The sequence below is a fragment of the Eublepharis macularius genome, chromosome 2 (genome assembly GCF_028583425.1).
Source record: "Eublepharis macularius isolate TG4126 chromosome 2, MPM_Emac_v1.0, whole genome shotgun sequence".
NCBI lineage: Eukaryota > Metazoa > Chordata > Lepidosauria > Squamata > Eublepharidae > Eublepharis > Eublepharis macularius.
Window position 1 is genome coordinate 66390981 of NC_072791.1, and position 15933 is coordinate 66406913.

At 42.3% G+C, this 15933-nt stretch overlaps 1 protein-coding gene across 1 annotated transcript in view; it reads left to right on the forward strand.

Annotated features, from left to right (window-relative positions):
• Positions 1-12268, forward strand: part of CHP1 (calcineurin like EF-hand protein 1) — a 31615-nt gene extending 19347 nt beyond the window's left edge. Inside the window, exons 3-7 of the mRNA XM_054972820.1 lie at positions 2660-2740; positions 4936-5063; positions 6935-6996; positions 10004-10126; positions 10650-12268. Of these exons, the coding sequence (XP_054828795.1) occupies positions 2660-2740; positions 4936-5063; positions 6935-6996; positions 10004-10126; positions 10650-10703 (448 nt within the window). The 3' untranslated portion in view covers positions 10704-12268. The remainder of the gene's footprint in view (positions 1-2659; positions 2741-4935; positions 5064-6934; positions 6997-10003; positions 10127-10649) is intronic.
• Positions 12269-15933: the final 3665 nt, after the last annotated feature.

The following is a 15933-nucleotide window of genomic DNA, read 5'->3' on the forward strand; positions in this document are numbered from 1 at the left end:
CTTGGAAAGCCATACATCTACATGCCTGGCTTGAGTACTTTGGTTCAGGCTCGTAAGTTCTCACAGGCCCAGTTCTGGCTTGCCACCCTGGGAATGGAATGAGCAGGCTCCTTAATTAATTGCACCTGCAGCCTGTTATCGCGGAGTAAGATGTCATTGGGTGGAAGGGAGTCTCAGCTCCGGTCGCCCTCCCCGCTTTCTCAGGCCTAGCAACGCTGATATCGAAGTGTGTCCTGTTTGGCTGACAACCCTAGAAAAGATGGCTCCTCACAGCACTCAGGAAGACACACGCTCTCACTTGGACACCTGGTTTGACCATTCTATTGCAACAATTATTCTACCAGCATGTAAGAGTCTTTGCTCCATGTCAGGCCCTATGATGACCAGAGCTGCCTGGCATGGTTTTGGAACTTTTTTGTCAGTATGAACAACCTGAAAGCCTCAGAGAAATGTAAGTTAGCAAGCCTTCATGTCTAGTCAGTTAGTTTTAGCTAAAGTTAGGTAAGCTGTTATTTTATTGCCCTTTGCTTGTGCCTTATAGAATGGTTCCTGCTCTGCATACACTCTCTTGAATGAATAAAAACACATTTAAGCCTGTGTCTGGAGTTTCTGACCATTTGTGTGCAAGTTCTCCCAGAATGAACCCAGAGACTGGGAAGTCTCAACAAATGAAGGGACCTCAACCTTCCAGAGGGCTGCTAGGAGTCTCAGGTGGCTGTGTTCAGTGCTTGGGAACAGTAGCCAGGGGTTGAACCTTTATACATATCTGTTTATTGTTTGGCACAGAGACTGTCTAGAAAGTCAGAAGGGTATTATTGGCATGTAGTGGCATATATTACACTGGATGGTGAGCAGGTGAATGAGCCCCTAATGCTAGGGGTGATGTAAATGGGTCCTGAAATATAGTGATGCCTAGTACCTAAACAATTTATTACACTCTATTGAGAAAACAAACAGTTTGTCAAAACCCAACTAGTACCCAGAAGTATCCTACTACATGCTAGGCCCAAAAAAAAGTGATAATATGACTTGTTCTCCCCTAAAGTTACCAGCTGAAGTCACAGATATATAGTCCAGCACATACAAAAAATGTTTTTTTTTCCCTCAGACTTAACATGCCTGCTCTTGCTTACAGACAGGTCTCTAAATTAAAAAGCAACTCAGCAATAAGTGGAGGTCACCTAATAGGGAAGTAAGCCTTGCAACAAACCCGTATGTCAACTCTGTCCCCATAGCTGCCCAGACAAGGTAACACAATGACAGGACCTAACAACAACCATATTATCATCATCTGCTTGTTCTTCAGCCAGTGTGATATATGCCCTCATGGTTACATAGGTTCAATTCAGCAGTTTCACCCTGGAGTCTCCCTTCTGAAGGCAACCCAGTATACAAATGCTAAATTAGAATTCCTCAAGAAATTTTGTTATATTTTCTAAGGCTTCAGCAAAGACGACATTTTTCTATCATTGCAGGTACTGATTAGCTTAACAGAAATACGGAGATTTCTCCATCAGTTTATGAATTTTAATGGTCTCCGTACTTACTGTTATACTTAACATAATAATGTTACTCCCTGTACTTCTTTAATAGCCTTTTTCCCATGCTGTTTACATTTTTTCCTTTGTAACTGTGTTTGCATATGTATATGCCATGAATCTGAAATGGGTTCTAGTCCAGGAGTTCCCAGCCTTTTGGGTATGGTGACCCAGAAGTCCAGATTTACTTTGTATGATGACCAATTCAGGGCTGGCCCAAGAGTTTGAGAAGACACGGGATGGAGGGGAGGGGGTAGGTTGAGGAGATGCAAAAGATGGCAGATGTTGTCAAAGAGGTAGGTGGCAAGTGGCTCAGTGCTGTACAGCCCCACAGCAGGTAGAGGGCAGCGAGGCACCAAAGGGGCTGGGCAGGAGGTTAAGCTGCTGAAGGAGCAGTGCTAAGACACAGAGCCTGCGTTCATACGCACCTGTTTCTTTCCTCTTGCTTTTCTATGAGCTGAATAGCTCTCGCCTACTCTCCAGCCTTTCCCCCCACTCATTATTGTCATAAAGGGGGATGGTGAGGCAAGAATGTGAGAAGCTGGGAAGGAAGGAAAGGAGAGAAAGAGAAGTGCATGTGGCAGGAGCCCCCATTAGGGATGGCTGGCTCATGCCCCACTTGAGAGGCTTTTTTGACCCACTTTTGTGTCCCAATTCACAGACTGGGAAATGCTGTCCAAGTTTGCCTCAATAAAATGTTTACATTTAAGACACCACAAGTCTCTTGCATGGTATTACTGCAATAGACCAATATAGCTGGGATCTTTTCTCTTTACTGGATTTTTGTTTCATTTGTGTTATGTATAGTAATCTCTTACATTGCCACACCTTTTTGGCCTTCCCTCTTCTTCTCTGTATTTAATAACTGTCTACAAAAGTTTGTCATTATTTTGCTAGTGTTTACAATATCACAAGTCTCTTTGTTGTTTCTGGAAAAGGCTACCCCTGAAATCTAATGACTAGTGCAACAATGTCTTTACGGTGGAAGCCTTTAATACATTTATAGCTATAAATAATGTGATGCCTAAACAACAATCGGTCTTGATTCATAGCGTAAAAGTTTAATATAGATTGTTTTTGTTTGACTAAATAACTGATGTGGATTTTTTAAAAAACTCTAGCCGTGAGGATTTTCAGCGCATTCCTGAGCTTGCCATCAACCCACTAGGAGATCGGATTATCAATGCCTTCTTTCCAGAAGGGTGAGTTTCTGTTAGGTGCATTATAATTAGACTGTATTTTTGACATAGCGTACTTGTAGAATAAATATAAACTTTTTCATTTTTAATACAAAATGTGTTTTGCTGCACTTTGATTGTAGTGTTAAAGTATAGGAAGCAGCGGAGACCTTTGCAGCATTCTATAATAACTATGGTAAAGGTAAATTTGCAGCGATATTCAGGGTACCCAAGCTGCTGTTACTTGTTAAGATAACTCGCTCAAAACAGCAGTAATCACTACTGTCTTTTAGCAGAGGTCTCCATTCAGGAGATTTAATTATTGTATGTATGTATTTAAGACATTTGAGCCTGCCTTTCTGCCCTATTAGGCCCCTCAAGGCAGCAAACAATTAAAAAGACATTATAATAATTTAAAGAGTGATACATATATAAAACCAGCAATGAAAAACAATCAGTTAGGGGGAGGGTCACTAAAGGAGACCCAGATAAAACAGAGTAGTCTTCACCCACTGGCAAAAGACAATAATTGGGGGGACAGAAAAATCTCAGCAGGGAGAGAATGCATTACTTCGAAGCCATTAGGTTTCATATGGGTGGCTGTGTTCAGGGCCGGATTGACGGGGGATGGGGGTGGGGTAGTCTGCTCCCGGCACCACCAAAGAGGGGGTGCCGGGCGCAGGCCACTCATGCCATTCGCCTGCCCTGCAGGACGGGGCGCATGGTAAGCTGGCCGCCCCCTGCTCTGGGGCAGGTGAAAGGCAGCGTGGGAGGCTGCCCCCACCATTCCCCTGTCCTGTGGGGCAGGTGAATGGCACGGGCGGCCTCCCAGCCACTCGCACGGCCGCCGCCAGCTCTGCGGCATGGCAAGTTAGCCGGCTTGCTGCGGGGCAGCACGCTCCGCCCTGCATGATGATGTCATGGAAGTGATGTCATTGCACAGCGCCGGGAGCGTGTGTGCACAGTGCGCATTCGCAAGTGGCCAGTCTTCGGTTGCCCTGGGCGCTGGCAACCATAGATCCAGCCATGGCTGTGTTGAGCAAGATTCAGGCCCAGTAACACCTTAAAAACCAACTAGATTTCCAGGGTATGAACTTTTGGGAGTCAAAGATCTCTTCCATCTGTTTAGTAGCAGATCCGTCTTGTCAAGCTTCATTTTATTGGCCCTCATCCATCCCAAAACTGCCTCCAGGCATTAGTTTAAGATTTCCATAGCCTCCATGGGATCTGCTGGAAACATGAGTTAGAACTCAGTGTCATTCACATGTTGGTGACAACCCAGCCCAGATCTCTGGATGACCTCATCCAGCAGGTTCATGTTGATGTTGAAAAGCAGGGGGGGACAAGATGGAATTTTGCAGGACTCCAAACGTCAAGGGACCAAGAAGCAAGTACCCCAGTACCACCTTCCAAAATCACAACATAAGATGCCTCCCAGCTTCAACCATGAGAGTTGCAGTCTGGTAGGATTCCAGGATGAATGATATCAAAACCCTAGGAGAGGTCTAGGAGAATCAGTAGAGTTACACTCCCTCTGTCCATCTCCAAACACAGGTCATTCACCAGGGCAGTCAGAGCTGTTTCAGTACCATAACCAGGTCTAGAACTAGATTGGAAAGGATCCAAACTAATTACTAGTTACTTGAAAATCCTTGACAATTAGTTCTTTAAGTATACGATTTCATTATGAAGGCTTAGATTTATTTCTATTATTCTCTACCCCATTTATCAAACAGAACTCTACTAGTCGGGGCATAAGTTCTTTTATTTTTTGCTTTAAATGTGTTTTAATTTATTTTTAATTAGACTGTTTTTACACGGTTGTTACCTGCCAAGAGCTGAGATGCCTGGGAGAAAGGCAGATATATAAATATTTTCAATAAATAAACTAATTTTTATCTTAGAAAAATTTGATTTTGCCAATTATCAAATAACTAGCTGACCATTGAGATCCTCACTACTCCCCAGTTGAGACGTCCTTATTCATCATGTTTTAAGATACTCTTTGAACACTCACTCAGTTAAACAGCAAGGCAGTTTAAGTTAAGAACTAAGAAAAGGAAGCCAGAACTGTGCATATGGAATAACTGGAGGGAAAAGAAAAGCTAAGTTTTTAATTAATTGCATTTCCCAAATGTGGGTAAAGTATTGTGTGATCACTGAAACTCGCAGTCAAGAGGGACTCTAATATTTAATTACAAATCATAACCTCTGTGCAGAGAAGACCAGGTAAACTTCCGTGGCTTCATGAGAACTTTGGCTCACTTCCGCCCCATTGAAGATAATGAGAAAAGCAAAGACCAGAATGGGCCAGAACCACTCAACAGTCGGAGCAACAAGTTGCACTGTAAGGAATTTTAAATTATAAATTGTACAGCTTTGTAATCCTGCGTTTTACAGTACAATCTTAAGAACTCTCTTCTGCAGTAAGTCCCACTGAATAGACCCAGATAGCATTCTGAGTAGGTCTGCTTAGTATTGCTCTCTTAATGTATTCCCCTCTTCATTCAAATGTACTGGGAGGAGGAGAAGCTGGCTATAAATGTTATGGAAGAGTTGTAATTGTGTGAAACCAGATTTTAAAAAACTGCTTGTCAAAGTAAAACCCTGCTTCTGTATTATGTTACTTTCAGGTAGTATCCTCTTATGATGAAGCTCATTACTTGATATTTGGGTTTCATGGATCTAAATTAAAAATAAGAAATACTAAGAATATTATTTCATAGCATTTGAAACTTGAATAGTGCTACAGAAAATGTTTACCTATTTTTGACAAGTAGGAGACCCACAAGAACTTACAGGAGCATCTCATTTTTCCCTCTCGCAGTATTTCCTTTTTCCTTTCCCTGAAAACCCTGATAGCCTCTCCCCTCTTCCTGCTTCCTTCTTTCTGTCCCACCCACCAGCCAACATACCTTCATCTGGCCCCTTGTCTTCAGCATTCCCTACTTACTTTCCCCTGGCAGCTAGAACTCTGGTTGACTTGTGCAGTGCTGGCCACCAGACCCAGTTGTGCTGTAGGCTACCCAGAAGGATGTGTGGGCAGCGTGTCACTTTCCCTTGTATCTCCCTCCACACACTATTTCCTCTTTCCCTCCTTCTGGCAGCCCCTAAGGCCTCTCCCCTTTCCTTGTTTGCTTCTCTCCTTCCCTTCCACCAACCAACGTAACTTTTATCTGTCCGCCATCTTCAGCTATATTATTTATTTCATTTATATACAGCCTTCCTCCAATGGAGGGACCTAAAACTGCGTGTATCTTTCTCTTCTCCATTTTATCCTCACAACAGTTCTCCAAGGTTGGTTAAGATGAAAATGTGTGACTGGTTCAAAGTCACTCATTGAGCTTCCAAGCATATTAGGCATTTGAACTTTTACCTTTTACTGACAGAAACCAAGGATTGAAGGCCAACAATACTGTTGTAGTTGCCTAGGAACAGCTGCAGTGGCCAATGAGAGGACATTTGTTACTTAGTTACTGGCACTGCTTCTGGGTTTTTTTGGAGTGTGCGTGCGTGTGTGTTTAATTTCAGATATCTCTGCAAACCCTGGTAGATTTGATTGGTAGAAAGATATGTCTAGTATGTTCATGTCTCAAGTCTCCAGATTTAAGTATCCACAGATGGCACCATGTTGAGAATTAGATATTTGACTGTCAATGATACTTTTAATTTGTTTACATTTATCTAGGAATTTAACAAATATAAAATTATTAAACATTTTAAAGGTAATGGTTGACTCTCCAAGACTCATAGTAATTACTGGACATCTGATAAACATTTCCTTTACTACACTTTTATTATTCCATGGTAATTCCTTATTCATTATTACCTTTAGGCCTTCTTTAGGATACATTTTAATTTAATCCCACTTCTCAGCCCAAAAAGTTCTTCCAAAGCACCTTATAGCAATTGAAAATACAGATGTAAATAAAACACAGCAAACTGTGTGTAGGGAAGCAATTCTTTATGAGGCCTCTATCTGGGCATGATAGGGTTCTAGAAGCAATTGCTGTTTCTTCTGCCCTCAGGAATGGCAGTTGGCAACTCATTCGAAGGATTCAGTTTTATATGTGTTCTAGAAATTCCTATATATAACTAAACGAATACTGATACAAATTGAAGTGATATAACTCTATAATTTGCCCTCAATTTTTAAGCCTTGCACTCTGCAGAGAGAAGAAAAGTTGACCAACCTTGAATTGTATTTACTTCCTTTAGTTGCTTTTCGGCTATATGATCTGGATAAAGATGACAAGATTTCCCGGGAAGAGCTTCTTCAGGTATGTTCATCTGACACAACTATTGTATGTCACTTCAGGTTTAATTTGTGCTTGAAGGCTCAGACCCCAAACATGCCTTATAAGGGAGTATATTTAAATGTTAAATATGGCAACAAGGAAATCTTATTTTTCTGTTGCTGTTGGATTTACTCTGTGCAAATCAGGGTGGTAAGGACTGGAGCCTATTATGTACCAGCCCCAGTGGGAGTTAATGGAACCCTCTACAGTCACTGTGATCAATTTGTAATTTCTTAACAATATGTAATTTTAGACTCAGCAATTGAAAATACAGGTTTAAATAAAAGCAATATAAGTTGCTTGGAGAAACAGTTCTTATTAAAGCCTGAGTGCAGGGATGATTGTGGGGTCACCATCTTCTTCCTTTTTATTTAAACTTGAAGACCATAGTTGGTGCACGAAACATATGGAAGAAGGAAGGTCTTTCAGATATGCAGGCCCCAGACCATGATGGGCTTAAAGATCATATCCAGCACTTTGATTTGAACTCTGAAATAAACTGGCAGCCAGTGTAGTTCCAAAATGGGTAACATATGTTCCCATTGGCTAGCTCTGACAATAATCAAGCCGCTGCATTCTGGACCAGCTGTAGTTTCTGGGTTGTCTTCAAGGAAAGCCCAACATAGATTGTGTTACAGTAATCTTATCGTGAAGTTAAAAAAGCATGGATTTGTATACATATCTTTAAGTTTGTGTAGCCTGATGATGTGCCAGAATGCTTAAAATCCTCTGTTTGTGTTCTTGACTTTACTCTCTTTGGCTGCCAAGGAAATTTTGTCTGTATGGTGGAGCAGATAATGCACCATTCCTAGTGCCAATTAGGGATGTGCAATAGGAGGCTCATGATCCAGCTTTATAGCTGGATTTATGCTGATCTGGCATCTGGCAATAAAGCCAGATCACATAAGAGAATCCCTAATCGGATCTGGGGAACCGAAATCTGCTGGGCCAGATTATTCGGCCACAGGAAGCTGCAGCAGTGGTGAGCAGGAAAGTTTATGGGCAGGAGGAGAGCAGCATGAAACTGGCAGGCCAGAGGAGAATGGTGCGAAGCTGGCAGAGTAGAGGAGGAGGCAACAGGCAGAGTGGTTTCCCTGCCCTCTACTCCTGCCTGAGCTCTAAAAAAGTCCTTCATGCTGCTGCTCCCCTCCATTTAAACTTCATGGCTCTGGTGAGCCTCACCCCTCCCTGCCCTTCAATTTAGGGAAGATTCTCTGGTTTGACATTTGGGGTTATCTGGCTTGACATAGGTGCCCTTGCTGTAGTTTTGTTCTGTTAGGCTTTGTTGGTTCAGCTTGCATGGGAGTGGGACTTGCATTTGGGATTGGCTTTTGGCCAGGGGTTGCCTTTTCTTGAAGTTTCCCTTTGCTTGGAAAGCCTTGGAAATGATTCCCCTATAGGAAACAATGGAGAGTGGCTGGGGGCAGTTTGTTCAGGAGCCCATAGAACTGGACCTCTTGATGCAATCTTCCTGAAATGGGGGGGGGGGGGCAGGAAGGACAGGTTCCTTGAAAGTTTGGCTGAGTTTGCTTGAAAAATCCCCCCCCCCAACTCTCTGGATAGTTTTTGCCATTATTCCCCAGTGGCCTGATAAATTCAGGATTCTCTAACCAGGTTCTCTGTAACATGTATTTCAGGGATACCAAATTGTTTTGGTAATCCTGAAATCTGGATCTGGATCACCTGGATTTTTTTTTGGTGCATTCCCTTAGTGCCAATGAGTAACATGTTAGTTTGTAGCAGCAAAATGAAACAAGTCCTTAAAGACCAATAAAATGTATTTCTGCATGAACTTTTGTGAGTCAAACCCATTCCCCCAGATGCATTCCTAGAAAACTGAAGTAAGCGGTAATAAGAAAGCCATTCTTGGATGCCTAGATCCAAATAACTTTTGCCCTGTATCAAATCTTTTTTTATTGGGCAAGGTGCTCAAAAGAATGATAGCTTCTCAACTCTACATTTTTTTTCCTGGTTAGGAGGAATTATCTGGGCAAACTGGCTTCTCACCTGGTTGTGGGGAGAATTATTTTGGTCATCCTACTGAATGACCTTGATGGGTAGCTAGCAGGAAGAGTGTGTCCCTGTTGTTTCTGTCAGACTGCAATGGCTTTTGACATCAGCCTTGGTATCCTTCTGGACCATCTTGCTGCAATGGGATTTGAGGGGGCAATCTGTATTTGATATGATGAAAGGCAAACAAACTATACAGACACACAATCCAGACAAGATGACAGTACTGTTAGTAGGAGGTAAAGCTGATCTAGAATTTGGCTTACAAACTGTTTTGGACAAGACTGCATTCCCTCTGAAGGATCACGGCCACAGTTTGGGACTGTTGTCAAGACTCAATATTGCAACAGTCATGTGCACTTTAGTAACTGGATCCAGGGTGGATTTCTCTAATATATGAGGTTGCCTTTGAAAAATGTCTGGAAGCTCCAGTTAGTCCAAAACAGTTTAAGAGCCTACCGTGAAGACCACATAATAACACAAACTTTTTCCCAGTTTCATTGGTTGCAATTCTATTTTCAGGCCAAATTCAAAGTGCTGACATTACCCTTCATAATACTAGAGTTTAGGCAGTGTGAAGCTGGCAGTAGATTGAAGATGAACAAAAGGAAATACAACTTCACACAGTGAATAGTTGACTTGTGGAACATACTGTCACAAGATCTGATCATGGTCATTGGCTTGGATGGTTTAAAAGGAGGAAGATTTAAAAAGGGCAAGAACAGGACAAATTTATTGAGAATAGAACTAATACTATTAGCCTTAATAGCTGACAGGGACCTCTGGGTTCTGAGGCAGAAAATCTGCACTATTTTCTCTTTTCCTGAAAAACTCTTGGACACAGAAAATCTTTTTGGAAGGATCTTTCCATGCATCACTTAGAAAAGTAGATTTTGTTGACTAGCATTTTTGAGAGCTTGATACAGTACTCTGTTACTTGAATATGAGAAGAAAAACTAACTTCCTAAATAACTTACAGGTGTTGCGGATGATGGTTGGTGTAAATATCTCTGATGAACAGCTGGGCAGCATTGCTGACAGAACTATCCAGGAGGCTGATCAAGATGGTGATAGTGCTATCTCCTTTACAGAGTTTGTTAAGGCAAGAAAACTACTTTGTTATGGCAATCCTGGTTACTCTGATGGTAGGATTTTCTGATCAGATTTGCAAGGACTTCAGTTGGCCTAAGACCATACTGCTCTATTACATTCACTGTTTACTCAATTGTCACTAGTTGTTCTTGCCTGGGCAAAAATGAACAGCCCTCTGTGCTAACAGAAGCAAACAAATGTGTCTTGGTAACTTAAATTATTCTAGTTAACATATTTTTCTGTTCTTGAATGCCTGAATTCACATAGAAGAGAAGCAGAATTTAACATTTCACGGTTAAGGTGGCAATGCTCTTAACATGGGTGGTGTTTCTCAAGTGGTTCTATGTACAAATTTTTATTACCCTTATTGGTATTCTGCTGATAATCACTAGATTGTTGTGCAAAAAAACCCTAAAGCACAACAAAATGTATCCAGTTTGAAAGATGATTAGCACAAGATTTATAAAACTCCTTTTTAATACTGAGAGAATGGGAATCCTATAACAAATTGTAATAATTTTGCTTTTCTGCAGGTTTTGGAGAAGGTGGATGTAGAGCAAAAAATGAGCATTCGATTTCTTCACTGATGGATTAAGGTCCCTTCCTTGTTGTCCTGATATTTAAGAAATAGAGTTTATTTTATCCTCCTTTCTCCTGAGCATTGCTACTGGTGCATGTGAGGTACATCTCCAAATCCTTCTCAGTTTGTTCCATCAATGTGAACATTCCTTCTGCATCAGAACAAAAGGATGTGGCTGCAGTGCAGCCTGGAATGGAGCAGTGAAATGGCCTCTTCCTCACAACTCTCTCTGCATTGCTTTCAAATTAGAATTGTGTTCTTCCTGTGTACGATAGCCTTCTAACATCTTATGAACTCTGAATTGGAAACACAGAGCAAATTCCACCAAAGAGCTATTTGGAGTACAATATAAATTTCTTTGACTGAGAAGTAGTATATTCTGGGTTTTTTTTTCATGCCTTCTAAACTTCAAGGTAATGCAAGGCAAATGGTTTTGTTTTCGGGATGAAGGCTTGGGGAGTATACCCTCCCATCCATGTAAAACAAGAATTTGTTTATAGGGATGTAGGGCACCTACCAAGTTTGTAATCTGCAGTTCTGAGAGCTCAACAACTAGGCATCTGCATTATGTGTCTTCATGCTCATTTTTTCTGTACCAGTAAAAGTTAAATACCTTCACACTAATCATCCCCCTTTGTTGAATTACTTGCTCTGAGTTCTTCCTCTCCCCATCTTTGATTATTTTTTCAATGTTTGCAACATATTTTGTTTATTGCGCAACTGTGATGAAAGTCCTATTTTCATTTTAATCACAGTAGCCCACTTAGATTTTTGAGCTCTGACAGGTGTTCTCACCGCCCAGGCTGGAGGATTGGGAAAAGGTTATATGCTCTCTTCATTGGGAACACTAACATTTTTATGAAAATATTAGCATGTGACTACGATTAAGTTATATTTTCCTTCAAGCGCACTCCAATTATTAAACATTGCTACATCAAATTTTGATGTAATTTCAGAGCAGTAAAAGCTTCTTTTGAACTTTCCAAACTGGGTTACCTTTGTGGTTCAATAGGCAATTCCATTATGCTAATTTTCAAAATCAGCTGTTTTCAGCAATGCAACTTGAATTGACAGTGTTTGCCTCCAAAACGGACAATATACTTCTACTAAATTTTTATTTACATTATTAAATCAGTGTTCAGATGTTCTTGTCCTCCCCATTACTTTCACATGTCAGCATGTCTGTAAGTATTGAATGCAGTTTATTGAATGCAATATATTATTACTTCAGTCCTGCAAAATTCAGTGATCTTTTAGAGTTGTACACATTTTTTTCACTTCAAAAAACTGCAGAAGAAAGTCTTTTTCAGACAAAAATGTAAAGTTGGAAAGGCCTGGGAGCAAAATTAAATATTGATCTCTCAAAGAGTTTAGGATTTTGATCATGGTGTAACGTAGACATTTTATAAAAAGAAGGAATGTAACAGTAACATCATTAGATGTCATAGATTGAAATAGCTTATTTTCAAAGAAACACATCTTCCTTTTGATTCTGTAGCTGTAATCTACAGTTGTGCCTTGTCAGATCTATTGTATTCATCAACAATCCATGAATAAAATCCTTCACCATAATGTCTGCCTTTCTACAACAAAAGAAGTGTTAACTATTTAAGACCCTGCAATTGTTGAAATCTACAATTGTAGGGCTTTCTCATCTAGTAACCTGATATTTAAAATACAATCTGTATGTATTGCTCAGTACCTTAAACAGATTTGTTGAAAAGGGGGGACATTATTTAGAACAAAGACTTGACAGTAAAAATCAACTGGAACTTCTTTATTGCTGTGGGACTATGAAATTTGTGTCCTATTTATCCAATGTAATGGTGGCCAGACAGACATCCCAGCATTGCATGTACTTACGATAATAAAAACTGTGTACATTTATACCGCCCTTTTGGACAGATTAGTTCTACACTCAGAGCAGTGAACAAAGTCAGTGTTATTATTATCCCCGCAATACTGCTGGGGCTGAGAGGAGCAGCTTATCCAAGGCCACCTGTAGAGTTCATGGCACTAGTGGGAGTCAGACTATAGCAGAGTACTGATTTGCAGCCAGCCACTTAACCACAATGCTACAGCAGCTTTCATGTAGCTTGGATCCTAGCTACATTATTCACTTATGGAAGGCACATCCACCATTGGAAAGAAAGGTTGTTTTGTCAGGCCCTCATTCCCACAGCAGCCTCCCATGCAGTTCCACCAACGTGCAAAGGGCAGGATGGTTGGGCAAATAGAGCAGGTGCTGCAGTAGGAGGGGGAAGGTTGGAAAGTTTCCATCATCGTGTCTTCTGCGCAGTCCCACATGGGAAATGCACATGCACAGGCCAGCCACAGACGTATCAAAGCTCCAAAAGACACACGATGCTCGCCTGGCCTTTTCTCATGCTTTTTGAGTGGGTGCAGCTATGAAAGTTGGGGTGAGTGGATCCCTCCCACAGTTCTTCTTTAACTGCCGCTGAAGAAGGACGTGCTTTGAGCTCCTCCTCAAATCTGAGCAAGAAAATAAAAAGCGAGAAGATGACTTCAAAGGCACTCTCAAGATGGCCCAATCCAATGGGCACAATAAATGCCTAATGTGCCTAGGAGAAGCACAGTACCCAGAACGGGCATCCTCGATACCTCAAATTTTGCCTAAAATAAAAACCAGTCGGTTCCTTCTACTTTGGCTCCAAGCGCCAACAGTCCAAACCAGTCGGTTCATAGAGATTCCAGCCCATCTTGGTCTTCATCTGAGACGCCGTCAAAAAAGGCCAAGCTGAAGTCGCATACTGAAAAGCACCCAACTCCGAAGCTGCACAAGAAGTGGTCTTCAGCTTCAGTTCCTTCAGCCTCTGCAGCAGCCAGCCCACCCACAGTTCCAAGAACACCGGCTCCAAGGAGATGTTCAGCCTCGGTTCCTGCCATGTTAGATGGCGAAAATTCCAGACCTCTCAGATCTGGGAGTGCCATTATCTCTGCTGGCACCTTCTCCAGTGTGAACTGCACAGAAAGAAGCAGCTTCTTCGGCTTCAACTGACACCAAGGGTTGTCTAGAGGTCATGAGAAGTCACAGATGTCCCTGGGTTCCATACCCTTATGAGTCTGTGTCATTATTATGGATCTCTGGGTCTTTACTCGCCATGGAAGGATCAGCATCCGAGCCATAACCTTCCGAGTGTATCACAGAGGACTCTGCTGTCTCTCCCACTGATGACCTTTGCCTTTACTCTGAACAACTCGTCAGAATGGCAAGGTCATTGGAGATCGAGGTGACTTGTTCAGCTCCAACTTTATCTGATCCAGTTTTCAAAGTTCTCCACTCTGTGGCAATGGGCCCGGTGGCTTTCCCAATTATGCAGGGAATTACAGATGACACGAAAGACATTTGGTCAACTCTGGCATCTGCACTGGCAACCTCAAAGAAGTTACATAACCTATATAAAACCAAGCAAGATCGGGCTGGTTTTCTGTTCAATTACCCTCCTGCTAGCTCTATTGTTACGGAGACCCTACAAAGCAAGGCCCTTCCATGAAGTGCAGGTCATTCTGTCCCCACAGATAAAGAGGACAGAAAGCTTGATATCCTAGGGAGAAAGGTTTATGCCTCTTCAGCCTTAAATTTCTGTATTGGCAATTATGAGGCTATTATGGCCAGGTACCAACTGTTCCTGTGGGACAAGATCAAGCCTTACATAAGTCTCATCCCTGATGAGAAGCAACATCTCACAAAAATACCCCACGGTGAAGCCCTTTGGCTCTTAAAACAACAAATTCTCACTGCGAGATATATTAGGGATTGCTCCGCATAAGCTGTAGCCTCAGCCATTGTGGTTCAGAGGCATGCATGGCTTAGATCCGCTGCTTTAGCCCCACACCATAGGTTAAGGGTTGAAGATCTACCTTTCAAGGGAAATGATCTTGTCTACCACTGACGATGCACTTAAGAAAATAAAAGATGAGGTAACTGCTAGGTCCCTGTATCTGTTGATGGATGGCCGGCCTAACTCGGCCCCGGATGTCCTGGGGCATGCTTTTAAAGTTGTGACTGGATGGTTGAAGCAAAGTCGGCTGAAATTAAACCCCACAAAGACAGAGATCCTGTATTTGAGTCACAGGTGCATGGATTTGGGATCCTGGCTTCCTACCCTCGATAGGGTGCTGCTTATGCCAGTTCTGAGGGTTAGGAGCCTGGGGTTGATCCTAGATGCCTCCTTGAAAATGGAGGCTCAAGTCATTGTGGTTGCCAGGTCTTCTTTTTTCCATCTCCGTCAGGCCAGGTAGCTTGCTCCCTATCTTTTGACCCGCAATTTAACTACAGAGATCCAGGCAATGGTTACCTCTAGGCTAGACTACTGTAACACTCTCTACGCAGGACTTCCCTTGGGTCTGATCCGGCAATTGCAGCTGATCCAAAATGCAGCGACGTGCATCATCACTGGGGTGCCTAGCACTGCACCTATAACACTGGTACTGCACCAGCTCCATTGGCTGCCAGTAGAGTACTGAATCAGATTCAGGGTTTTGGCAATGACCTATAAAGCTCTATGCAAACTGGGACCAGCGTATCTGCGGTACCGCCTCTCCCTATATGTGCTCCAAAGGACGCTCTGGTGATAAACATCTACTAATGGTCCCTGGCCCCAGGGAGGCCCGCCTGGCCTCGATCAGAACCAGGGCCTTTTTGGTCCTGGCTCCAACCTGGTGGAATACTTTATCTAATGAGACCAGGGCCTGGCAGGATCTGCTATCTTTCTTCCGGGCCTGTAAGATGGAGCTGTTCCGCCAGGCATATGGTCGAGGCTGAGCCGGGCCCTGCTGGCCATTTTGGAGAAGAACATGGCCCTCTGTATCAGAAGTACCCACCACCAGGTTGTGCTTTTATCTGTTTATCTACTTATCTGTTTAAGTACTTTTCAGTGATGGTTGGGTGAGAGATTGATGGATTTCTGTGCTGCTTTTGTAATTTTTAAATATTTATATTGTATCTATTTGTGGTTTTAAATTTTTCTTAAATATCAAAGCACAAGGGCAATCGGTTTTATGGCCTCTCTGACATTGATAATTCCGTTTGCTAGACTCTGGCTCCGGCCGTTACAAAATTGGTTTGTCAGGATATTTCATCCGCACTACCAGAACCCATACAAATGGTTCTCGGTTCCGATGATTATTCACAAAACCTTGTCATGGTCAAATGATAAATGGAACCTAATGGTAAGGAGCCTGTTTGGTTCCAGCCCCATTCACCTCTCCCTTCA